The 25,867-nt window shown below is 47.2% G+C and overlaps 3 protein-coding genes across 3 annotated transcripts in view; all 3 read left to right on the forward strand.

Annotated features, from left to right (window-relative positions):
• The window catches only part of gpc3 (glypican 3), a gene marked incomplete at both ends in the record, with an annotated part of 81,563 nt that extends 80,074 nt beyond the window's left edge, over positions 1-1,489 (forward strand). Inside the window, one exon of the mRNA XM_083686847.1 lies at positions 1,314-1,489. Coding sequence (XP_083542973.1) covers positions 1,314-1,489 — 176 coding nt within the window. The remainder of the gene's footprint in view (positions 1-1,313) is intronic.
• Positions 1-21,076, forward strand: part of LOC310816463 (exosome complex component RRP40-like) — a 136,974-nt gene extending 115,898 nt beyond the window's left edge. Inside the window, exon 5 of the mRNA XM_083686673.1 lies at positions 21,062-21,076. The gene's annotated coding sequence lies outside the window, so the exon portion shown is untranslated. The remainder of the gene's footprint in view (positions 1-21,061) is intronic.
• gpc4 (glypican 4) overlaps positions 7,051-25,867 on the forward strand; it is a 25,549-nt gene continuing 6,732 nt past the window's right edge. Inside the window, exons 1-2 of the mRNA XM_083686671.1 lie at positions 7,051-7,588; positions 24,722-24,880. Of these exons, the coding sequence (XP_083542797.1) occupies positions 7,432-7,588; positions 24,722-24,880 (316 nt within the window). The 5' untranslated portion in view covers positions 7,051-7,431. The remainder of the gene's footprint in view (positions 7,589-24,721; positions 24,881-25,867) is intronic.

The raw sequence follows: 25,867 nt of genomic DNA on the forward strand, positions 1-25,867 counted from the left end.
GTGTACTGTACATATGATTGTGTGCAGCTCAGGGGCTCTAAGACAGTGAGAGGAAGGTATGTGAGAAATGTGCTGCTGCTCGGGGGGATTGTGTGTGTGTGTGTGTGAGTGTGTGTGAGTGTGAGTGTGAGTGTGAGTGTGTGTGTGTGTGTGTGTGTGTGTGTAGGAAAAGAAGAGGTGCTCCACAGCTGGCCTGACAGGAGACAGCTCCACACATAGCTGACGTGCCTCACCATAGGACCCCTTTATTACTGATATCCTATTGCCCTTTCTCATAACGCAACCGTCATGTCTGTCTCCCTCATAACTGTCCCCCAGACAAAGCACCACAGAATGAGAGAGGGGGGGGACGGGGACGGGGGACGGGGACGGGACGGGACGGCATGTACAGTTATGTATCAATATGAGAACAGCTGGGGTCAAAGAGCAGTAATGTCCTGTAAGAGTTAGCAGCAGCAGGTGAGCATGACGTCATTGTGATGATGACCAGCACACACAGGACTACACACAGGACTACACACAGGACTACACACAGGACTACACACAGGACTACACAGGACTACACAAGGGCTGTGGTGGAAGGCGTTTTATGAAGGTGGAAAAGGTTTATGGCAATGTAATATTACAGAGTGGGTGTGCATCAGGGGAGGCTGGTGGAGGTAGAAATCAGGGGACGGGCTTGTTGTAATGCCTGCAACGGAATGAGAAATGGTAGCAAACTCATCCTCCGATTTCTACCTCCACCAGCCTCCACTGGTGTGCATATCACCTGACTACCGGCCTTGGGGGTGTGGTGCATCCATATGGTGGCGTATGATGGTGGCACACTATTTTTTTTAACGACATCACCATGTATTTGTCACGAGTTTTCCATTTATGCATGTTCTAAACCTCTCATCCATAACTGTTGGACGTTTTAACTTAAAAAGCTCATATCCAGAACAAAAAAAGAGGATTTTGACCTATTAAAAATGACGACCCAGCAGACAGCTTGTGTAACACAGTACGTGTTGGCCTGTCCTGTCTGCATCTGTACATTCAGAAGGTTTGTTTTTTGTTCCCCCAATGTAATGTTGTTGTTACAGCTGTGTAAGGAATCATGGTAAATGACCGAGACGGACATACCACATGCCTTATTCAACTTGACTGACAGTGTTTGTTATAATCATCCCAGTCCTCCTGTCTTCACTTTCCATGCTTTTCATTCTTTCCCCTCCACTCACTTGTCTACTGTCTCTCTCCTTCTCTCTCTCATTCTCTCTCTCATTCTCTCTCATTCTCTCTCTCTCTCATTCTCTCTCTCTCTCTCTCAGATCTAGCTGATAACCTGGCCATGGATGACTTCACCTTCCATGAGCAGCTGCTGACCCCTCGGCTGGCCACAGACGAGGCTGGAGGTGCGTCTGTGTCTGGGGCTGCAGGGCTGTGTCACCTGGGCGTGGCTCTCCCTCTGGCCATCGCCATCCTCCTCCTGCCTGGACGCCACTGACCACCTCTGCCTTGTCCCCCACAGCAGACCCTCTGTGGGACTCTCCCTCTCTGGGACTCGGCACTAACTCTGAGAAACCACAAACTGATAAAGCTGTTTTTAAAATGACACTCCTTAAGGTCACCGGATGTACATTTCAATTGACCCATCAAAGTTGGCATGAGCAGCAGACAGACTTCCCCTCCCCACTCCCTCTCTCCTGGACCTTTGTGTATCAGATCTTTCTGAGTGAACAGACTATCTGTCCTCATCTCTTTCGTGAATCTCTGCGTGCTAGAGAGACTAGTGGGTGTCCTCAGCTGCCCTGTTAAACTGCACTAAATGAACCCACTGCACCATGTAAATAAGTGACTGCCCTTCCCCCTCTCCGCTGGCCTGCTCCCACTCTGGTTAAGTGCTGCCATTACTCTTCTCTCATAAGGAACTCCCCCCCTCTCTCCCAGCAGCTACGGCTCCCATCACAAAACCACAGTGTCGTGACAAAGTGACAGAGGCCCTCAGAGCTGAAATCTTATCTGTAGAGCTCTGTCACGGACCTCCAGGTGTGTTCTCCAGGTTCAAGAGTCTTGACACAGAGAGGGGATGGTTAACGGGCCCCTGAGCCTCTCCACCCTCCACCCTCCACCCTTCTATCTGTCTCCTCTCTCTCTCAGCTGTGTCGTGTCGTCGCCCTGCAGGAACGAGGCCTTGAGACGAGCTCGGCTCACCTCGGCTTAAGCCGCCCACTTCCTGCGTGGGCCGTAAATGACCCCCAGGGCAGGAGGGGACATCAAGGGCTTGTGATGTTGTTGTGAAACACTTGTTCTCACAGGGTATACGGTGACACCCAGCTGGGCCTCGTTTGAAAACATAGTTTTTAAATGATGTCAGAGCTCTTGGTCTTGTTCTCTCTTTCTCTCTCTCTCTCTCTCTCTCTCCCTCTTTCTCACCCCTTCTCTCCTTGATCAAGTTCTGATCAGGGCTAAATTATGCCTGTTGGATGAAAGGTTCACTACGAGTGTCAAGCCCTCCAAGTCCCCTCTTTTCTTAGCTGACATGCTACCATGGCAACTGTATCCAAGAGGCGATGTGTCGATGGTGGTCAGATTCGCCGGCTCAAGTGTTTATCTCTTTTAATTACCACTGTAAGCGTTACTTAATGGAAACCCTCGTAGTGTTTCTCCTGTATCAACCCTGCCTAACAATGAAGGGCTAAGAAACCATACTTAGACAGCCGCAGGACTCCTGTGAGGATCTTTAATTGAGCAGGATGTGTAAATGTGTTATTTTCTCTGTGTTTGGTTTGGTTGTATTGAACCGTGAGAAAGTGTGCATTACATATTCAAAGCTCGTGCCACTTTTTTCACTTTCTCGTGGGAGCCTCATTTTCCCTCCTCCTGAAAAACTGTACAGGATATGTTTTGTCTGTGTTTGTAATGCCATGTTTAAGAAATATGTTTCATTACAATAAAAACTGTTTTCATTTATGAAGATGAGGGTGACTGTCAGCAAAGACAAACCAACCGTCCTGGTGGAGGTGTTCTCTCCTCTGCTGTGGCTGCGTAGTCCTAGGAATGGAAAGACAGATGACGACTTTGGTGGAGAGACGCAAAATGTACAAATGTAGTTTGGATTTCATTCATTTTCGTCCTACAAAGCTATTTTGAAGTGAGCTTATTGTCAAACCTTCCCGAAGCTTGGAAAGTGTATCTACAGTTGTATGTACAGTACTACATTGGCTGGTTCAAAGCCAGAAGTCAAACTATTTGTGTCTACATTGTTATCTGAAACAAAATGGGGAGAAAAAGTGGAATAAAAATCCCTTGTTCCATTGAGTCGGGCTTTTGTTTCTGACTGACCCTCAGTTGGATAATGTGTTTATTATGCTGACTCTCTAACTCAGAACTGAATGTCCAATTATGGCCCGCATCTCAGCTGGTCTCAGGACATTCTGGAGACTCACCCTGGAGCAGTAAGGAAGGGTAAGGATTTCTAGCTGTTGGGTTGCCTGAGTGACTTTAGCTTTGAAAGAGAGCAGACATTGATATTGAAAAACACTGCATTAGTAAAGAACAAAAGGTTTTTGATAATGTGGGTTTTTGTGTGTTTTTCTCTTCTCTTTTCAAAGATGAAGTGTTAACTAGTGTTTATGTAACGCTTGGGAACATGATTGCTGATCAGATGGATTTGTTTCTTCTTTAGCCAACTTCTTTGCCAGTTGGCATGACAACGACAACAGAGTCGTTAAAGTGGAAACAGATTGGCATCCAGGCAAATTCTTAGTCATGTGACTCAAACATTTCAATCACAGACTCTTACATCTAGTTTATGCTAAGATTGAAGTGGCATGCAGCGTAAAGTTGTCTGTCTCGTTATATATTTCATTGCAGTTCTCAGTCCTTCCAGTGGAGGGACCTCTCCTTGATAGGCACATGGAGGGGCAAGATTAGTGGATAAAAATGTTTTTACACCTTTTCAGCTATGTGGATAAGCCCCCCCCCCCCTCTAAAGTCATTACCCCTCCCCCGCCTCCAGGACAAATGTATATCTTATCTCCTGATCCAGGTGACAGACACACTCTGATGACTCAGACATACAATCAGTAAATGGGGTTCATTAGGGGGAACTGTTTACATTCAGTCTCCTTGACAACCTGGTTTATCTTACGGTCCCATCTTATGTGCTGCTAACAGGGCCATCACATTAAGGCTGCATAACACGCCTTGGACTGACTGACCACACACACACACACACACACTCTGAGAGGTCTGTCTCTGTGTGTCTTTTTCAGCTGTAACTTTTCACACCCACACACACACACACACCCTTCTTCTCATCAGATTCAGATGAAGCACCTATTGGATCCAGCTGTGCCTTTCTCTCCTGTGCTGGGTCGCACCTTTTAAAATGGAAAAGAGAGGCTGGTTATCAGGAGGTGAGCAAACGGTGGCTGTAGGGAGAGCAGTGAGCCTGCTGACCCAGGCTGGCGGGGTGTACTCTGAATGCTAATGGGAGGCAAGAGAAAGGGCAAACAGCCCCATTGAAATGCAGAGCTTGAATGTTTTCTTAGGGTAATATTGGGGCAATGTAGAAACGGCCCACATTATCAGAGTGAAAAAGGTCAATTTGATGTTAGTCAGCGAGAACAGTGGGGATAGCTGACAATCAGGGATAGTTGGATTGTCTGCTTTAGTGACTGAGCCCATTCTTCATATATGAATATGCCCATACACTCATGCACAGACACTCATAAGGCAGTCATTTTTTCTTCATCAGATATTGGACTTGGTCTCAAAAGCACCTTTTATATTTTTCAGGGGTGATCAAACACGGAATGTGAATTCAAACAATGAATTACAATTTATGCTCACTTATTTAAACAGAACACGCTGACTCCACTGCCATTTTTACCGGGCTAGACGCTGAAATTCACCTGATAACAGATCTGAAACATGCAACCTCGCTCAGAGCTTATTCACGTATAATCACCATGGCAGCGGACCATTTTCCTACCATTGTTGTTCCATTGAGAGGGGCGACTGGCCCACGCTCTCACATGCACACATCCCAGCATCCTCCTCCTGCTCCTCCACAACCTCTGCCTACCACAGCCACGGCCGCAGTCACACGGAAAGAATGGACCAGGCTGTGGAATGTGGACACACAAAAGAAGGAATGTCATTTTGCTGAGTGCTACCCCCCCCAAACCAACGTTTGCGTGCACACACACACCCACAAGTCAAGACATGTTTAAACACTGGGGGGGCAAAACTTTATAGGCTTGATATGATGCTGTTCCTTTATGGGGCCACTGTACTATTGTGTTGAGTTGACTACGGCGGAGTACATTCTCTGTTGAGTTGTTGGCCCTGGGTATCATAAAATAACCCAAAAGGCTTCAAGTTAAGTATGATCTATGTGAGAGATTCTCCATGTGGAAGAGCAGAGACAGATGCTCATAACTCACAATCAATTATAAGTGAGGAAGGAACACAGTCAATTATAAGTAAAGGAGGAACTTTCCGGAGACTAACATGCCCTTTCAGACTCGTATCAACCACTGCCAGAGGGGTCATCATACCCATATAAACACGCACGCACATGCACACGCACACGCTCCCTCCTCATCTGGCATGATGTAAGCCTCCTCCCCATCTCTCCTTTGATTATGATGTCTGACTGCATTTCTGTGGTTGGAGAGGGTGGTGGTGTTGTCATAGTAAACTTGTGAATGAGATGTTCAGCCCTGCCCGCCCGCCCGTGCCACGGCCCCGCCAGCCACTCACCCGCTGGGCTCTCAGCACTGTCACATTTCATGACAGGCAACACAGGCAGACTTTGCAGCACTGTCACACTTCATGACAGGCAGCCACAAATGAACACAACCTCCTCTCTGGTCGGTGAACGAACGTCACCTGTTTTTGTTACTGTCTAGAAACTGTGACATCATGAGGGGATTAGCCACAAGGCCTTGGAGGACTGGCCACATATAAATCAAAAAATTCAGGCGATGGTACAATTAATTTGATTACATTATTATACAATATGTTATGTTGCAAAGGTTTGGTACTGCAGGTTTTAGACTTGATAACATACAGTTTGACAATTTTACTGATCCAAAATGACTATAGCCACAATAGGCCTATGTGGATTAAAACGTAAGTCATCTGATCCACCACTAAATCTAATCCACTTCTGATTTTCTAACCCCAACTCCTGTGTGTTTCTGCCTGGGGCAGAGGTTTCATTAAGCATGGATGGGATATGTCCACTCATTTTCTGAAAATGGCATTTTTGTCCCTGACACTTTTTATTAGAATTACATTGTTTATAAAGAATGGAGTGAAACAAGCTTATATTTTGGGTTCTGATGGGGTACAACAATTGAACTGAGTCCATGAGGCATAAGTCATATTCTTCAAGAATCAATGACTATACAGTAAAATTATTTTTGGAAAACAAAAACATGACTCAGGAAAATCGGCAACAATACAGTTAGCGTTTTTCTGTAAGAATTTAGCAAAAATAATAGAATAAAAATATAAAAGTATTTAGCAAGGAAAACTATGTTGTATTAATTGCACAAAATACGCTTTTCCTGTAAGAGGACTCCTACCATACTCCTACACCCTCCGCCCAAAGTTGGATTCTGCATTTTGGCATTATCCCCCCCCCCCACATTTAAGATCAAACCTACGCCCATGGTTTTTCCAACCCTGGAGAGAGAGCAGGGGCAGGGTTGAGGCTTATTTAACCGCCGATTCCATGCTCCACCCCAGGTATTTGACGTTACCAAGTCTTTGTCCGGAACTTGCAATTCTGGCCATCCACCCGGGACTTCGCTGCGACGCGCAGCCTCTGGACTTCAGCACGCAGAGAATCCAGTCCTGTGTCCCGTCTGGAAAGAGACCACAGTGCGCTGAAGATTGCAAAAACTTTTTCGGCAACTTAGAATTCCACTTTTCCGTCATTGTCCTTCGTCGGAACTGAACTCGAGGTGGATGCAACTTTACAGAACAAGATTGTAAAAGGTAGTTCGGTTGTTTATAGTTGGTTGCTTATTCAAGAAAAAGTTTTCGTTCGTTTTAAAACAGTGTTTTGTTGCTTGTTTTTATGGGAGTCTGGTACTCGAAATACATTCTGAAGATACTCACACGAAAACCGACTATTTACAAGGGAATTCTTTTTTTTATTTTTTTTAAATAACTTTTTTCATTCCTCTTTTGTCGTTTTCATATGCTTTTAAAGGCGGCCCTACTCTGCTGTTAATGAAGAATCTAGTTCGCAAGTCAGCCAACTTGATAACTTTAAGAGCTGCAGTCGCCAGCGAAGAGCCAGCAGATCAGCGCGTCTCCATGAGGAAGCCCAACGTGGGAGTTGAAACTCTGTCCTAGTTGTACAGCTGAACGCTTTTCTGTTTTTAGACATTGTAACGATATTTAAACTTTTCTTTAACCGACACAATGAAGACGACGGTAGTGTTCTCAACGGTTTACACGTTGGTCGTGCTTTTTGTTTCTGCGGAGGCTGAATCCAAGTCGAAAAACTGCAATGAAGTTAAGACAGCGTACAGGTCCAAAGGCTTCAACGTCAATGATGTTCCCAACAAAGGGGTACAAGGTGAGTTAGATTTAAAGCTTTTTAAGCTCATGAATAATCGATGTTTTCTATTACCTTCACAACCATATAATGTAAGATTCCTAACAGTGTTTATTTATATATCTCTTATGTATATGGTATTTTAGTTCCGTGTCGCCTGGTTGTTTGTACTGTGTGCAAGATGATGACTTTCAACCGAATTGTCACATTGACTTCTTACAATTAAGTGACTTAATTGTGACATCTTTATTTACAGCATGACATTGTAACGTTTATGAAAGCACTTACGCCCATAACCCTATCTTGTAACAATCTCCCGAAGTTAAACTAAGATTCTTGATCAAGACTTTTGACTTTGATATGGGATGACCCGAGTAGTCCTATATTCAAATGATACATTTAATGGATAATTGGTCTTTGGCTCTTTTAACTCATAACCCCCCATAACAACTGTTATATTTAATCTTTCTTGACTTACAGGCCACCGTGTATACCAAAGTAGTCTTGTCTTCAGTTAGGAAACAATTGTTGCTGATTTACAACAACAGGAACCAAATGAACACACAGACGCGCCACCCCAGGACAAGCAACGGGGCCTGTGTTTATTCCCAAGCTTCCGAAATAGTGCCATTGCTGCCCCATATTACCTGACGTGATTTTCAGGAAAATACGGCGATGTTTTGTAGTGTAGTAGAAATTATAACGTGATAATACTTCAACAATAATTCAGTTTCTTCTATATCTTACTCTATTAGTGTTGTAGTAGAGTTGTTCATTTCTTTATAGGCCATGGTAGCCTACGTTTGGGGCAAGCAAAAAAACATAACTCTTTTAATCCGAGTGAGCTGAGAAAGTGAACCAAAAGGTGCATTAAAAAATCAGTTGTTTTACTTCCCCCAAGTAATGGAAACTTTTGGGGGAGATCTTAAATGGCCGTACAGTGAAGCGTTGAGGGGAGCAGGGGGGGGTTTAAGAAATTCCTCCCTGTGCCCCGCATACTTCAAATCCCTCCCTCCTTTCGTCCTTCCCCTTTTCAGTTTTTGGTCAATTTCATGTTATGTTAACGTGTTGGAACATCATGGACATGCTCCGTCTCGCTGTGTCCATGAATAATATTGACTGCAGGTTTGGTGTCCTCTTCTTATTTATCTTTTGGCACAGAAGTGTCTCCCGTCTTAACTCAGTCATGACAGAAACAGGGTCGTCCGTTTAGGCTCTCTGAAAGGTTTCCTGGATACATGCACCTTAAAATCAAATTATGTTGCTGCAATTATGTCTTAGCTTGATATATGTACAATGTCAATAAGCCTTTCTTTCACACAGCCCTCGGTTTCCTTTACCTCTTTGATGGCCTAATTGAGAGATGTGTGGTCAAAAATAGGTGACATTTTGATGCACTTGGTGAGGGAGACCTATTTGTAAGTGTTCTTATTCAGTTAGGAGTTAGGAAGCCCGAGTTGGTTTAGTTCACACTGACGGATATTATTCCCACAGAATGACAGAGCTTGTCCAGGTTCTATTCCCTGAGGCCTCAGAGGCTAATTAAAACTGGAGTTGTATACCACTCTGTCAGGGTGACCATGGACTATGTTTTTGCATTTCACACACAAGCCTGCTGGCTCTTTGTTCTTTTTGGTTGTATGTCATTGTCATGCAAAACATCATTGAGTGTACCTCAACATGTCTGCATGTATTGTGGTGTGGAGGATCTCTGTGTTTGGTTGTGGTAGTTTCAAATGAGGGTATTATAAAGGCCAGTTTTGTTTGTGCAGGTTTGTGTGCGGCACACGCGTGCCTCTCCTCACAAAAAGGAGTCCCAATTTACGCCCGGGCCTTATGCAGGGCCAACCTCAACGAGCACTTCTTTGTCATCGATAGAGACTGAGATAATTGATCGAGGGAGAGCGACCATGTCTGCTGTCGTCAAAGAGGGTTGGGGCTCTTAAAAAGCAAAAGGGAAACACAAAAGCCCCTGGCGATAGGAAAAGAATGTTTCGTGTTGCTAGGGAGAAACTGGTCCAGAGGTGAAATCTAATTGAGCTCCCTCCGTCCAGGCATTCAGAGTTACAGCACTTCACCTAGCAGTGAGTCAAAACATCCATTATCCCGGCAACCACTTTGAGAAACAGTTTTTTTCAGTCTGAGGCAGAACATTGGACACTGCAGCACAGCAGACGTACGCATGAAATTATGTCTCATCTCTGCCAATTCCACTAACCCCTCTCAGCGATTAATCAGCAAGGGTATTATTATTTAAGTACACTCTGATTTCTCCTATGGTACATTCCAGCCCCGAAAGCCCCTCCAACACGCCGTGTCATTAGGATACTAGTGTTTATCTACCGTTGTCTCTTCTGATATTATAACCATGAATTAGAGATGGGTGGAATGTGCTTATTGCAGATGCCGCCCTCAACGTTGCCTTTCTCTAACCACAAGCATCTTTTGTTATGGCTTGCGGCATTGAGATAACAATGTTTGTAACCATCCAAATTAGAGATGGGCTTAGTCGGAATCCAGACTGAGATTCAATAGAGATGTTTTAATGCAATAAAACAGTAATGGAGAACCTCAATGCTCACGCATAGACAGAGTGCAGTAACAGCAGGCTGGATTGTTAAATGCCGTCTTGATCCCATGTTCCCAATCTCTAACCTTCTCACGTGCTCACAGCTCAACCGCATTTTGAAAGTTCTTGTCAGTTATGTTGGTGGTTTGTTTTTGGGTGCAGTTGTTCTACTGGAAGCCATTTATTTTTATTGTGAGATTACGTTACTTTTTTCTCCAGAGGAAATGCTGCTTTCGCCCTGAACCTTCCAGAGGGGAAGAGATGAGCGTCACCCCAGCCTGAGGGCACCTGGTATATCTCCACTCGTGTTCTGAAATCAAAGAGCACAAAGTGCCAAGACCATAAGTGTCGACAACATTCGGGACACAGGACCGTGTGTGTGTTGGATAAAATCAGTTTATCCGGCAGTTGTACTTGATCAATGGCATAGATGTTCACAAAAAATGTGTGTGTCAAGTGCTTTGCTGCACAGTGGCAAGGGGACAAGCTCTTGAAAAGAGGCAGAGTACAGAGCGGTTAACACTGACCAGATCGGTATCTACCATGTCAACAGCTCCTCATTCTGGCTTTGTGCACCGCGCTGCACTTCTCTTCTTCTTCTCCTTAAGCAAAGTCTGTTTTGGTTTACGCCGGCAGCCCGGCCTGACGTCATGCCTCAGGTATGGGACAATGGCAGGGATCAAAGACGAGGGGGTGGGGAAGGGTCGTTTTCTCTACCTTCTGCTCGGGGAACATCCCGCTCATAATCAGTTCAGTGCATTATGACTGAAACTCAAAGCGACTATGACCTCAACACATTGGCCTCTTAGTAAGCCGAGAGACGTTTAGCGGCGCATGTCTGCCAGGTCCTCCTGTCCCCCTGAACATGTCTGCCAGGTCCTCCTGTCCCCCTGAACACGTCTGCCAGGTCCTCCTGTCCCCCTGAACATGTCTGCCAGGTCCTCCTGTCCCCCTGAACATGTCTGCCAGGTCCTCCTGTCCCCCTGAACATGTCTGCCGGTGGCTGTGGCGCTCTGCGACCATTATGGTTTTGGTAAATAACCGGTTGTGTTATTGCAATGACATTCGGGAGATAAGATAAGACTTGGCCTGGGACACAGCGAGCGTTTTATAGCTAGAAGGCCAATGTTTGAGTGTGTGCTCTGCAGGTCCCTCAGACTGTGGCCCACTGTTTAACATATGTAATAATTAACTAATAAACTACTCGGCTGATATTGTTCTCTTCTCAAGGTCAGTTCTGTGAAAGGTTAAAATGTGAAGTAGTTTTGAACTGACTAGCTTTAGTTGTTATATTTGTATTCATTTATAGCTAACACTTGATTATAACTCATGAATACGCATTCCAATGTGTTTATGAATAGTCAACACTGTTCATAGATGACTGTTCATACAACATTCATAAACATTTGTAAGCAATTATAAGCTTCATTATTGTGAAGCATTATATAAGTGCATTAAACATGTACTAATCCTTCAAAGCGTGTTGAAACATTTCTATGATGTTTTTCCTGTTTAGATTTAGACTTCTGGTGATGCTGCTGTCAGGTGTGATCCTCTCTCTGCAGAACTGCCATCAGACCAACCACATGTTTGCCAAAATGGTGTCCATCATCCTTGTAGGCAAAATGTCAAAAATAGCTTGTTAAGATAAGAATATCAGAGTGAACAAAAAACATTATGTAACACTATCCTTGAATACCAGAGTTCATCTGTTGGTAGCAGTGGACATTTACCATCATAACTAGCAGATCAATCTATCTCCTTTGTCATGTTGGTATGTTCAATATATGTGACCTCCTCCTTCCTGATTAGCTTAAGTGCAAACGTCCAATAATCAGAGGGTAGAAAACGGTCCCCTGTTAATGAGATGGTTCCTGCTCCGGCACTGGGCCTGTCTCTGTGTGCCGTCTCCTTGGTAACTGTTCACGATGCTCCTGGGTAATTGAGTTTGGGTATAAGGAGGAAGAGGTCTTGTGAACCTGGTGGGGTGGGTGGTGTGATGAGCTGGGGGCTGGAGCTGTATCAAAGCAGTGGTCTGGTTAGTTGTGTGTGTGTGGCTGTCTGGTGTGGAGCAGGGTGGGCTGGTGCACTTGCCTGTTGGCTGGGCTCGGTGGTGTGACAGTAGCCTTATCAGTTTCCTGCAGCAGCGGGGCAGCAGCGGGGCAGCAGCCTGTCTGACCTGTGTTTCTCATGGCGGTGGTGCCCAGTGCTGTATGGTTTCCAGCAGCTGTCTTATCTTCACTTAAACCAATAGGGTTGTCATCCCCATTCCCCCACCCAAAACAATCAATGAAAAAATGTTGAGCCAGCCAGTCCTTGCCTAACAAGCGGTTAGGGTTAGTTACCAAGCGGGTCCTTGATCAGCTTGTGTCCTGTCCAGTGCCTTTTATTAAAATTTCATTTGTGCTAAGTCTCCTAACTAAGCCAAATTAGCTGGGAGATTGTGAATCAACTTTAGCATGTGGATTTTTTTTTTGTGTGTTTTTTCCTAATCCTACAATGTAACATTCAGGATATGGGATGGCGTAGTTATCAGTAGCTTTTGGTTTGTCTGTACCTGTAGCAGCAGTTGAATGGCCCTGTCTGTGCTCACACCAACATCCCTCACTCTGGCCTGCCCCCTCCACCCCTCCCCCCTCCAGCCCAGTGAGCGACAGATCAGTGGGGGGTGGATGCAGTGTGTGGGAACAATAGGGCACCCCCTTTAGGCCAGTCTGCCCCAACCCCCCCCACACCCCCCTCCCTGTAACATTCCATACCGGACCACCAAGACCCACACACAGGGAGCCCTGGAGCTGGGAACAACAACAACAAAGAGAGGGACAGGGCTAGAGTTGACTGACTGAAGCATACAGAGAAAGAGAAGGGGACTTGACTGACAGAAAAAAAGGAGAGCAGAGAGAGAAGGAGTGAGAGATTTAGTGAGTTACCAAGAGAAACGACTGACTGTTTATGAGGAGGTGTGATGACTAGAGAGCGTGTTGTAGGATGTTGCTCTCCATAACCCTGGGACCATTTATTGAACACTTGTATGTGTCTCTCCCAGTTTGGCTGGTTATGTGGTTGTTTTCCCTGGTGTTGCTGTACAGGGACGTTCAAAATCTGGATCTGGGTTTGTGGCTTTCCACACTTTGGGTTGATGGGAGAGCCCCCTGAAACTCCTTGTTAACACTTCCTGTTTGCATGCTGTTAAGTGGGCAGTATCTTGCCTCCCTCGCCCCGACTGACATATCAGTTCATGTCCCTCTGCCGCTCGCAGGAGCTGCTCTTACACAAATCTTATGGGGGTTTAAGCTTCATTCTTAGTCCTTCCTTCCTTCCTTCCTTCCTAATCCCTTTGGTGAATCCCCTGTTTTTTTTCCCATTTCTCCATAATGGTTTACTAGCGTTTTCCTGCTTCTCTTCTTTCCTCCACATCCATCTACTCGCTCTTCCTGGCCTCTCACCCGCTCTCAATCTCCTTCTCTCTGGCTTCCTCTCTTTCTCACCCTCCCTCCCTCACTCACTCCCTCTCTCCCAGTTGATGAGCTGTCTCTCAATCTCCTGCTCTCTGTCTCCCTCCCTCCCTCCCTCCCTCCCTCCCTCCTCCACTGTCAGCTCCTCAGGGTTTCTGTGTGGGAAGGCTTCCAGATGATTTTCATGCCAAAACAGACCGCTGCTGTCGTTTTCACACACACGTCTCCCCCAGGCCTCGCTGTCACGCCTCAATATACCAATGAGTTGTCGTTTGGTATTGTCAAAGTTGAGCTGCTGCTCCTATGCCAAGGCTTTTTCACAAGCTCTGTTACGTTGCCCTTTTTCCATAGTGTGACTTCTCTTGCTGCTGAATTCCTTTGTGTGGGAGGTGCCGGGTGGTGTATTTTTTTGTTCCAGTGATATCTGAGATGCTGTGTGTCTCTTTTGTGTTGGTATCACTCAGTGGTGGTGTCACTCAGCCAGCTGTGAGGAGTGTGGTGAAGGGCTCCAGGCTCTGATCCCCAAACTCCCAGGGTGGGGACTGTACCCCCAGACGGAGCCCAAACTCCCAGGGTGGGGACTGTACCCCCAGACGGAGCCCAAACTCCCAGGGTGGGGACTGTACACCCAGACGGACACAGCTGGGCCTCACTCTCTGTAGTCATCTGGCATTTGGAGCCAGGAAGAGCATCGTCACTTGATGAAGGTGCAACACAGTCATGATTTATTGATTGTTATGAAGATGTACTGGGCTTGATGGTGATGAGGTGGAGGATGATGATGATGATGATGATGATGATGATGATGATTAGGACATGTATTTTCATGTGCCAGAGGCGTCTGTGGTTGGGGAGAAGGGCTAAGGGCCTGAAGCCAGGGACTCGCCTTTGTGTTTGGGCTGAAGCCCCAGTGCTGGGTCCAGGCCAGACGAGCTGCAATCCCTGCTAATTACTCCCAAGGCCTACATCAAGACTCCCACCGACGAGGCTCCCACTAACACTTAGCTCAGTTTTCCAAACTACAGTCTGCCTAATGGGTCACCTAATTACCTAATCCCTCACTCTCTGCTGTGTGCTTTTGAACATATAATAAAACAATTCTCTGAGAACTGAAGGCCAAGGTCCCCTGTTATACTTTAAAAATGTTTCTTTCTGCCAAACAAACAGGCTGTAGGAGGGCCTCTGGCCTTTTCACACAGCTCTGTGGACATGACTGACGACGTGATGCCATGTCTTTAAAATGGTCATCAAAACCAAATTTAAATCACGAACAAAACCGTAGGCTGAAATTTGTTGGCTGAGGCACAATTAGGAAAAAAAAGAGACTTTTCAAAGGGATCAAATGTTTTTTTAAATTAAGGCCAGAAACCTACAAATCATTCGGTCTGTGAGTTTGAGGGTGGTTCTCTCTAGAAGGGAAAACTGGTCTTAGAGAGGAAATTGGATACAACCAATTGGGACAGAAACAATGTACATCATTGGAAAGGCAAGACCCATCTCATAGTTGCTATGATTTATTGACTCATACATTCCATATTATTTGAAATGAACTGAGCCGTCCATGACTAAAGCCCAATAAACCGTTGTCCCTTCAGGTTTAGTCTTTCCCCCTCTGACAGTTCGCTACGAGGGGTTTTATTCCCACCGCCTTTGCTGGTGTTCAGTTTCCTAAAGCCCAACAGGTATATCTGAATCATTGTTGCCCTTTTGTAGCTTTGAGGGCCCAGAAACCTGATCTTGTACCTGACCTCATTCTGCCTGGGGGGCTACACTAGGCCTGGGGGGCTACACTAGGCCCTGTCCCCAACATCTGGTGGACTTCAGCTGCTTTTAGTTGTCTATTCTAAACATCGTCAAACTGCTGCCTGTCCTCAGGAGGGGCGCTGGCTTTTACTGACCAGGATGAAATGTATTACTTGTGTGTTACAACTTTAAAACCTTTCATATGCTTGAACTTATAGGGGGTAAATTATTATTTATTTACACTGACTAACCTATACAGTATATATGTGTTACATAGGCAACGTGTGTCTGTGAGAGAGACAGACATAGAAATAGAGTTTAAAGCGAACTGTTGACTTCTGAGAATGAAGCACATTTGAAGGAGTACTCATTTGTAATCTCCACAGTAGTCAGTCGTCCATTTCTCTGACAGCACTACATTGTTTGAGCAGGGCTCGGTAACGCACCTGGCCTTAGTAACGGTTGCTCGGTAACGCAGGGCTCGGTAACGCAGGGCTCGGTAACGCACTTGGCCTTAGGTAAAGAGTGTTCTCAGCGTCTCTCAAAGTCTGTTTTCATGTGTGCGGCGTGAGTCAGTGGAAGGAGGGTTGGTGGAGGGACGAGCCGGGAAGGTCTTTTGTGCCTCTTTTTTTTTTTTTTTTTTCTCCTCTTCTCCTCCCTTGTGATAATCACGCTGTGCTGCAACTTGTCCTCTCCGTCTGTCTGTAGAACCTCTGCCTGTCTCTGCAAATCTGGGAGATAACATGGCGCAGACGCACAGGCTCACACACACACACACACAAATCACACACTGTTGCACACACCCAGACCGTCAAAGGTGGAATCCACGGTAGAGAAACTAGGGTACTAGATCAAACACAGACGCTCCGCGGCTCGTAAAGAGCACATACCTGGAAGGAAGACGTGGAGAGAATGTTGGATTAGCTCTCTTGACGTGAATCACATCCTCCCCGTCTCTCAAGGACAGAGCGGATGTTTGTTGCTCAACCGATGGGGGGGTTTTGACCTCTTATTTCAAGTGATCTCATTGGCTGCCCCGCCCGTGTGTATATGCTGGCCCTCACTCCCCCGCTGCTCAGCCCGTTCTGCGGTCAATGATGCTCTGCTACCGCTAAGTCTTCCTTACTATCAACTACTATAGTGCACTTATACCATTGATTTACCACTGCATTACTACTCTCTGTACCTGTGTTCATAACAGAGTAGTAACCTGTCTGAGCGCAACATGAACAATTTGCTAACAATCATGGGTCATTTTCTCTCATTCTAACGCAGCCCTCTTCATCTCCTCTCCCTTTTTGTATTTGTCTCTATCCTGCTGGCCTGTTTCCATCATAATTAGGTACATAAGTTGCACTCTCCTGCGTCATGTCTATGCTTACCTACTTCCACAGAAAAATCTCTTTCTCTCTCTCTCTCTCTCTCTTTCTCTCTCTCTACAATATAGTGTTTCTTCCTTCATCACAGAGCGGGGTGGGGGTTTAGTATTTGGCAGTGTAATTGCTACCACCTGAACCTTGCTGTTCTGCTTGGTTGAACCAACACTGTCCAGCTCCACTAAAGCTCTCCTGGTTCTAATCTGTAATCTCACACACTTTTATGTAAATGTGTTTCACGCTTGATAGTAATTCACTCATCTTTACCTAAATATACCTCAGGCTGCTTTACATGTAGAGGTCAGAGAGGCAGCGATTGTTCTTCCATTAGCTGCTACAAGATAATAGAGTTAGAACTGTGTGACAAGGATAGGTTACAAATGTATTCCATGTTTGGGTGAGAGTCGTCCCTGTGGTTGGCGTCGGTTGCTGACTTTATAAATGTATGTGGGGGAAATGCAGGAGCTAGTTAAATCATTGACAGAGCAGTGACCTGGGAAGTGGTGTAGGCAGGGAGCTTTTGTGTCGGGAGACAAAGGCGGAGACGCTGGGTTGGGGAGGGAGAGGGAAACAGACACAGAGCGAGAGGCCAGGGCCATGTTGTGGAATCTCCCCAGGGGCTTCTGGGTAAATGTTCATGGATGACAGCATTTTGGAATGTTCACAAATGGAGAGTTTTAATTGGCCAGAGGCCCCGACTGGTTTAGCAATCAGAGATGGACTCTCTGGTGGCGGGGGGTTAGGATTTATGAGTCTTACTTCCTACTTGTTTGTGTAACTGTGTTCCTGAGAAAGTCTGTTAGAAGGAATTAGTTTGTATTTGTCATGTCTTCTGGAACACTTATAGTTTTCACTAAAGCGTGATACTTTAAGGGTCGTTCCAGATAGGAAAAATGTGAAATGACTCACTGTGGACATTGAAACCTGTTGCTGTGTCAGTCTAAAGTGTGTTGCAATGAGAGCAGACAGGCGGCCGGTGGCCAGTGTTGTTTCTGATGAGCTCTTCCCGGCCTCTGCCTACATGCCTTTCTCTTCTATCCATGTCGTGCCGTCCGAAAAGCAAATCTTGGCAGTTTGGTGTTTTGACAGCTGTGTTTTGGAAGAGATTTTAATCCCTGATTTATTTAAGGAAACATCATTTTTGCACAGGCGCTTTCCAAGGTCTTGCGGCTGGCTGCCTCACTGTAAAATATCTCTCTCTCCAAATTCAATTCTCCTTAACCCAAGCTGCTGATCCCATAAGGGAATGTGAAGCATTCTTTTAAATGGATTAAAAAGGGTCAGTCAAAGCACATGTTACAGGGGGACCTAAGCTAACACTTCTCTGGGCTCGCCTGCACCCACCACTGTTGAGGCAGGTTGGTCTGAGCCGGTCACAGAGGCTCAGTTGGTGTCAGGTTGGATCTGTGATTCTGTTTGAACTTTGACCCATCATGTCAATGCCGGCACAGAGTCAAACATTAGCCTGTTGTAGTTCTGATGTTATGAGCCGGAGGGGACACGTACTGGTCACTGGAGCAGATGATGTCAAGATAATCATTGATTTCATGCGAGTGTGTTTGGCACCTGTTTGGAGAGCAGTGCTGCACTAGTGTCAACAGAAAAGAACATCATCCACCCGCTACTCTGTGTTTTTATATGGCCTATTACTACAGCTTCAGGCCACTCTCACAGGGTTAAGGGTTGTTGACTGCTCTACGCACATGATATCATACAAGTATGTGTTATTAAAAGTATGTGTCACTGATTTTAGATGGTTGTGATGACTAGTCACCTGTGGAGTCCTGAGTGAGAGGACTAGGCTGTGGAAGGCTGGCCGTAGCAGGGGGGCAGAGTGGGAGGACTAGGCTGTGGAGGCTGTGGAAGGCTGACCGTAGCAGGGGGGCAGAGTGGGAGGACTAGGCTGTGGGAGGCTGGCCGTAGCAGGGGGGCAGAGGGGGAGAAGGAGTCATGAGTGAGAGGCCTAGGCTGTGGAGGCTGTGGAAGGCTGGCCGTAGCACGGGGGCAGAGTGGGAGGACTAGGCTGTGGGAGGCTGTGGGAGGCTGGCCGTAGCAGGGGGGGCAGAGTGGGAGAAGGAGTCATGAGTTGGCTGGTGGTGTCTGTGCTGAAAGCGGCTTCCCGCCGCCTGCGCGGGTCAGCATGTCTGCGCGGCGTGGGATATCCTGCTCGTTAGCACACTTCCTCGTTAACACAGCACCTGCCCTCCCTCTGGGGGAGAGGGGGGATGTCTGTCCAATCATCTGCCTGACTGCTGCGTGGCCGACATTAATACTGGGGGGGTAATAAAGGGAAGGTAGTGGTGGTGAGTCACCCAGGGTTCTTAAATGTCTTACGGGTCGGAATTCCCCCTGATTCTGACTGACACCTATCCTCAGGCATGCAAGATCATTTGGAGGAACTTTTATGTTTTAGAATATTTTCCGATTTATCCTCACTGGAACAATAGCAGGACATTTGGATTTAGTGAAATGAGAAATGAAGCGTCTGATCTGACTTTTCATCCATTTGCTTATGGATCCTCTACGTGACACTGTTCTGTGACCAGCAGAGCGAGAAACATCACTAGGATTTATAGAGACAAGATGGAGCAGGCTGATCACTTCGTGGCCTCTCTCCACGCCCACCATTTTGTTTAGAAAGTCCTGTCTAATCCAGACCTCCCCTGTCACTGCAATGAGGCTGGTTTGACTCTCCTTTACAAAGTTAGACCTGAAAAGCATTATTGACTTGGCAAAAGTGCTGTAAACTTGTCATGCCTGTATTTTAGAAAGGCAGAGAAGTGGAGTCTCCGCCGGCAGGGGAGGCTGGTGGAGGCAGAAATCGGAGGACGGGCTCCATGCATTACTGTGACCCCGTCCTCCGATTTCCACCTCCTCCAGCCTCCATGGGAAAGTAATACCCGTCCCTGATTATCTCCATATGAGCAGTTGGGTCTCTAATAATGGTTTCCGGTTACAGGGGAACATTGTTGAACATTTTCCCCCTTGCAGTGGTAACCTTGCAATGTGTGTGTGTGTGTAGTGTGTGTACACTCGTACATGTGCACTTACCTACACATTAGTAAATGGGAGTATTAATAGAGTTCCAGCTGTTTCCGGATGAGTGGGACAGTGGTTGCGGTCTCCTGATCCTGCGTTTGACAACCTACAGAAACCTAAAAGCTCTGTCCAAAAGCATCAGGAGCAAAGCACACTGAGCCTATTCAGCCACATCCTCCTTTAAGTCTAATGTAGTACAGACACGGGGTGCTGCTGTTCAGACATTGGCTCCCTTTTCAAGTGTACTTTTATGTATTTTTGTGGGACTTCTTGTAATGTTATTGGCATGGAACTCAAAACAAGAAGTGCTGCCGAAACCTCCCAAAAGTAAAACTAGAGAATCAATATAGGTCCCCTCATGTCTTGGTTTTGGAAGGTACAGAGCATTTATACAGTATGCAAGTTTTTCCAAGTGGCTTTTATAAGGTCAATGGTTTTTCTCATACTTACGGGCAATGTCTACAGAGTTATAGAGACGCACTATTTCGAACCTGACCAGATGAATGCTACAATAGCTTGACTGTTAGCTAGCAGACAGCGCCGAGCAGACAGCGCCGAGCAGACAGCGCCGAGCAGACAGCGCCGAGCAGACAGCGCGTAGCAGACAGCGCCTAGCAGACAGCGCCTAGCAGACAGCGCCTAGCAGACAGCGCCTAGCAGACAGCACGGAGCAGACAGCGCCTAGCAGACAGCGCCTAGCAGACAGCGCCGAGCAGACAGCGCCGAGCAGACAGCGCCGAGCAGACAGCGCCGAGCAGACAGCGCCTAGCAGACAGCGCGTAGCAGACAGCGCGTAGCAGACAGCGCCTAGCAGACAGCGCGTAGCAGACAGCGCCTAGCAGACAGCGCCTAGCAGACAGCACCTAGCAGACAGCACCTAGCACAGCCATGAGACTGAGGGAGAGAACGTGATGCAGCAGGTGTGGTGAGGGATGGAGTGGAGGTGAGGGATGGAGTGGAGGTGAGGGGGAGTGGAGGTGAGGGGGAGGAGGAGTACCTGACAACATGCTCTGACACGAGAGAAAATGGAGATGGGACGACTCTTCAAAACATAATTGCTATGATTTAGAGGTGAAATATCTACTCTTTCGCTGTCTTTTATCTTCCCCCTCTATTGAGCTTTATTTCAGTCTCCTTTAATTTCTAAGAAATATCATATGCATTTTCATCTGGCAAAGTTAAGACAGTTTTACAATGGGCACAGTCTTCTTAGTGAAACCTCATATCTGGAGCCAAAGCTGCCTGGAGTCCTCAACAGACCTCAAGCTCAACCAGTGGAACTGTATGGAGGGGGGGAGGAGGAGGAGGGGAGGAGGAGGGGGGGGAGGAGGAGGGTTAGGGGGGGGGGGGCGAAAAGAAAAAGTTGCCCAACAAATGGTACAACTCCCCCAACCCCCAGAATAATTACAGCCTACGCTGAGGTAAGGAGGTGGGGGGGGGGAGGGGGGAGTGTTAGGCCTGCGGGGCGTGTAGATTTACACCAGTCTCTGTGAGTAACACTTGTAAGAACTGGCCACCTCCTCCGCAGTGACTGTTCACCCAGTGGTCTGAGTTGTTGTATGAAGCTGTAGCTAACAAATAACAAGATAATCAACCCCCTCAGATACCCCCCTCAGATATCCCCCTCAGACACCCCCCTCAGATACCCCCCTCAGATCCCCGGTCCTGTTGTATGCCTTCTGTGTGTCCTCAGTCAGGTCATGTGGTGTCAGGAGCACCATGTACTGTATAGTGCCATTTGTTTGGCCCCATGTTTATTAACTCTGATGGCTTCAGTTCTCTGTAGCGAGTCGTCCCGGGCTAGCAGGGGTGTGGCTTGGAGAGCCGCTGTCTACTGTAGCTGTCTTCCATTAGTGTCAGACGCTGGCCGGGGGCAGGCATTACCCCAGGGTCTCCTTCATGGCTCCTTTTTAGCGGTCTCTGTGGCGACTGGAGTTCAGCAGGGTACGGACGGAAATAATCCTCTGGGGAATTTATGACTTCTGACTCTGTGTGTGTGTGTGTGTGTGTGTGTGTGTGTGGTTAATGTTTGTTTGAATGTGTGTGCGGTGGATGTGCTGGCTTGCGTACAGAGGGGTCAGGGGACAGGACCTCTCTCAGAGGAGTGGCTGTTAGCCTTTGACCCCGCTGGTTAAGCCTGCAGGGTGGTGGTGATGGTGATGGTTGGAGGTAGAGGGGGGGTGGGGTGGGGTGGGGGGGCTCTGAAGTCTGTCTGGGCAAGGGCCACATGATGGCAGGCAAAGGGGCGGTGTGGTGTCTAATCTGGGTTTTGTCCACAAGGCATTTTCACCTCCCCCACCCCACCCCTTCCTCCTCACCAGAGAAGCCAGTTTGAGGGGCAGGGGAACGTCAAAGGGAAGTGACTTATTTTATGAGCCATTTAAAGAGGATGGTGGTTGCCCACAAAGGAGAAACAGAAAGCAGTGGACTGGTGATGAATAACATGACACTCAGTCATGTTTGTTTACAAGCTGTTCCCATGTTTTGACTGCCATAAATAGCCAGGGTTTTTTTCTTTTTCTTCTTTTGATTGACACTTGAAACAATTGTTCTGGCTCTGGGTGCTTTTAGTTTTTCCCCAAGTAATTGGCAAGAGAGAGAGAGAGAGACAGAGATGAGGCCTCTAAAGGAATCAGTTCTGTGAGGGTGAACATCGTCTGTCCACCCCTGACACAAAGGCTTTTGGGGAGTCTTTTCACACCAACACTCCTTACTGACACTCCACTGAGATATTGTTTTTTGTTTTATGTCATTCAACTTGTCAAGCACAGGCTTGTATTTTGACAGTGTTGAAGATGGACCATATGTTTCCACTGGCATTGAAACATCCAACATTGAGATGTCCAACCTGTCGCCCAATAGAAAATAGTTTAAAGCTTCTTTATTAAAACTGTTCATCCAGCCGTATCCCATTTCACCCAGATTGTAGCCTTGGTTTCAGAGATTGGCTGCCTTTATGTTTTCCCAAAGTATGCATTAACTAATAAGAGCAGGTTTCAGAGACTGTAGCCCGTGAGCTAACAATGTGACATTTGTACAGACATTCCTGTGAAAGATTGACCATCTCGGTTTTATTTGTGTACTTTGGTTACAGCCATTTTCCACATGGATAAATTGCGTGTGTGTGTGCGCGGGTGCGCCTGTGCCTGCGTGTGTGTGTGTGTGTGTGTGCGCGGGTGCGCCTGTGCCTGCGTGTGTGTGTGTGTGTGTGTGTGTGTGTGTGTGTGTGTGTGTGTGTGTGTGTGTGTGTGTGTGTGTGTGTGTGTGTGTGTGTGTGTGCGCCCACTGCTTACTTTGGGTCTTACTCTCTCCAATCATGCTGGTACAAAGAGCTGTGTGTTGAGCAGTGATGCGATGTGTGAATGTGTTTAGGTAGTGGTTGCCAACTGTGTACGTGAATGTGTGTGTGTGTGTGTGTGTCAGTGTAGCCTGATTTGGACTTGATCCCAGGAGTGAGAGGTCCAGTTGAAGGGATGATTGAGGAGGGTGCTTCCTCCTCTCTCTGGTGGTGGGTAAGGGTACTACTAAGGTTGTCAAATCCTCTGGGACTCTCTAGGTTGTCTCCACCGTGTCTACCTTGGAATGTATTGTGTGAAAATACATTGTAGTGTTTTTAGGAGCTTTACTATGTGTGTTAGTGTACGTTTTGCATCAGTGTCAATAATACAAATTGTGTGTTAACGTCACTTTGCTTGTCACCTATGCAATTCTGTCTGTGGCGTGGGGGTGGTGGGGGGGGGTATTGAAATCTCAACATAAGCCCACACTGATCTAGCTGTTTCAACATGGGTAGTTCAGTTCCCATATGACATCACAGATCTAGAGAACAGGCACAAGGTTATGCCCATTGAATGTGAACTCTACTGTACAGGCCTGCTAGTTTACAAGTTTGGTGTTACTGAAACAGTCTGAAAACAGTCTGAAACAGTCTGAAACAGTCTTCATAATCCAGCCCCTTGGTATTAGCATGTAAAGAGCATGAAGAGTACAGTGAGATGTAAATCCTAAATCCCCTGGTGCTGCCGCGTAGTGTTGCTAGTGGCGACGGTGTAGTGGCTGGTGGTGCAGCGCTGGCGGGGCAGAGGCTCGGAGCGCTGGCGGGGGAAACCAAACAGGCGGTTGGAGCCGGGGCGGATTGAAAGGACCCCTGTGTTCTCCCCGAATTCCGACAGCCGTGTTTAAAAAGAAAGAAAAACAAAACATTATTGCAGCTGCAACTTTGCATTCAGCCTCCTCTGCCCAGTGACGACCCCACCCCCGTGTTAATTCGATGTCGAGTTCACTTGGACCACTCTTTGTCAAACTTGTCAGTTGTTTTTACGGCGAGGGGCTCAGTTTGATTTTGAATGATGCCTCTGACACTTCAGGATGGGGATGGGGGCACCGAGATGTCAGGTTGTTGAGCTTGTTTAACATCCTGGCTCTAACTTCCCTCTGTGGCTGAAGCCTGTCTATATCAGTCTCTCCCCCACACTCTCTGTGTGTGTGTGTGTGTGTGTGTGTGTGTGTGTGTGTGTGTGTGTGTGTGTGTGTGTGTGTGTGTGTGTGTGTGGCTCTCATATGAGGAACAGCTGCAGAAGCTCTCTATAGAACTTCAGCTATTCAGAGGTCAGGTTGAGGAGGAGAAAACGCAAATAAGCAAACTAAACCTTTTCATTTTCACTCCCTAGTTCAGAATAACTCTAGTCTGTACCTACTTTTTCAACCAGTAGTCCTGGGACTGTCACATGGTGACTTATACCACTGGGGCACCAGAGCAATTAGATGGGGAAAATTATCAAGATGTATCTCTGTATGAATTAAATGACATCCTTTCATGTGGAGTTATAAAACGAAAACCTCATGGAAACCCAGAAGAACAACGTGTGTGTGTGTGTGTGTGTGTGTGTGTGTGTGTGTGTGTGTGTGTGTGTGTGTGTGTGTGTGTGTGTGTGTGTGGTAACATTGTGTAACAGTGTTTTTGTCTCCTCAGGAGCCCACCTGGAGGTGTGTCCTCAGGGCTACTCCTGCTGCACCCTGGAGATGGAGGAGAAGCTGAGCCAGCAGAGCACCTCCGACCTGAAGGCCCCCGTCTCCCAGCTCAGCACCAACCTGCAGGGCACCTTCAAACAGAGGCACAGCCACTTTGACCGTAAGTGACACACACACACACACACACTCACTACATGGGCTGTTGGTCCCCCTTGCCCTAATCCCGTTTCTGCTGTATCAGTCCATCTATGTGCTGTGGCCAACCAGTGCCCTGTCCCCAGAGGAGCAGCACTTGTGCAGTGTGTCTTTGACAGACACTCCCACCTGCCTGTGCACTGCCTGGAGCAGAGACACCCAGTCTGTCTGTCTGTTGGCCGGTCCACCTGTCTCTCAATGTCTCAGTGCCCCGCCCCATCTCCGCCTCTCTGGCCTATCCCCACAGAGCTCTGCAGCAGAGAGAGGCACGCATGCACCCAGACAGACCACACACACTCACAGAGCCAGTCTTCCCCACATTTCCGCCGTGTGTGTGTGTGTGTGTGTGTGTGTGTGTGTGTGTGTGTGCTGTAAATATCCGGATCGGGTTTCCCCCTGCTGCGGTTTGGAGCGCATGGGAACATGTGACAGTGCTGAGTCACTGAGGAGGGGGGGAGGGGGGTGGCTTCGCCCCTGCAGAGGAGCTTTTGGGACCCTCTGTCCCCCAACTGTACCGCCACCCTGGCTACTGCCTTTGCTAGCGGTGGAGGGTGGAGAGAGAGGGTGATGGTGTGTGTAAGGAGAGAGTGTGTAACAGGGAGTGTGTGTATTGCAGCCAGATGTGAACAGGAATGTGACGTGTCAGAATGCAGTGGCTGCTTGAGCCCCCCCCCCCCCCTTCTCTCTCAATGCCCTTTGTCCTTCTTCTCCCCATGTATCACTGTGGTCTCCCCATGCCTCACTCTCCCACCCTCTTCCTCATAACTGTTCACTTAGTGGCTCCTCTCTCTCTCTCTCTCTCCCTCCCTCCTTTCCTCACCCTCCTCTGCTCCCCTCTCTTCTCTCCTCTCTCCTCTCCTTGTGGTCTCTCTTGTGGTCTCTCTCTCGTATGTTGTGACTCACCGCAAACGCTCTTCTTTTTTTTTCTTTTCTCTCTGCCTTTCATTTGTTG

This window comes from Argentina silus (genome assembly GCF_951799395.1).
Source record: "Argentina silus genome assembly, chromosome: 15".
NCBI lineage: Eukaryota > Metazoa > Chordata > Actinopteri > Argentiniformes > Argentinidae > Argentina > Argentina silus.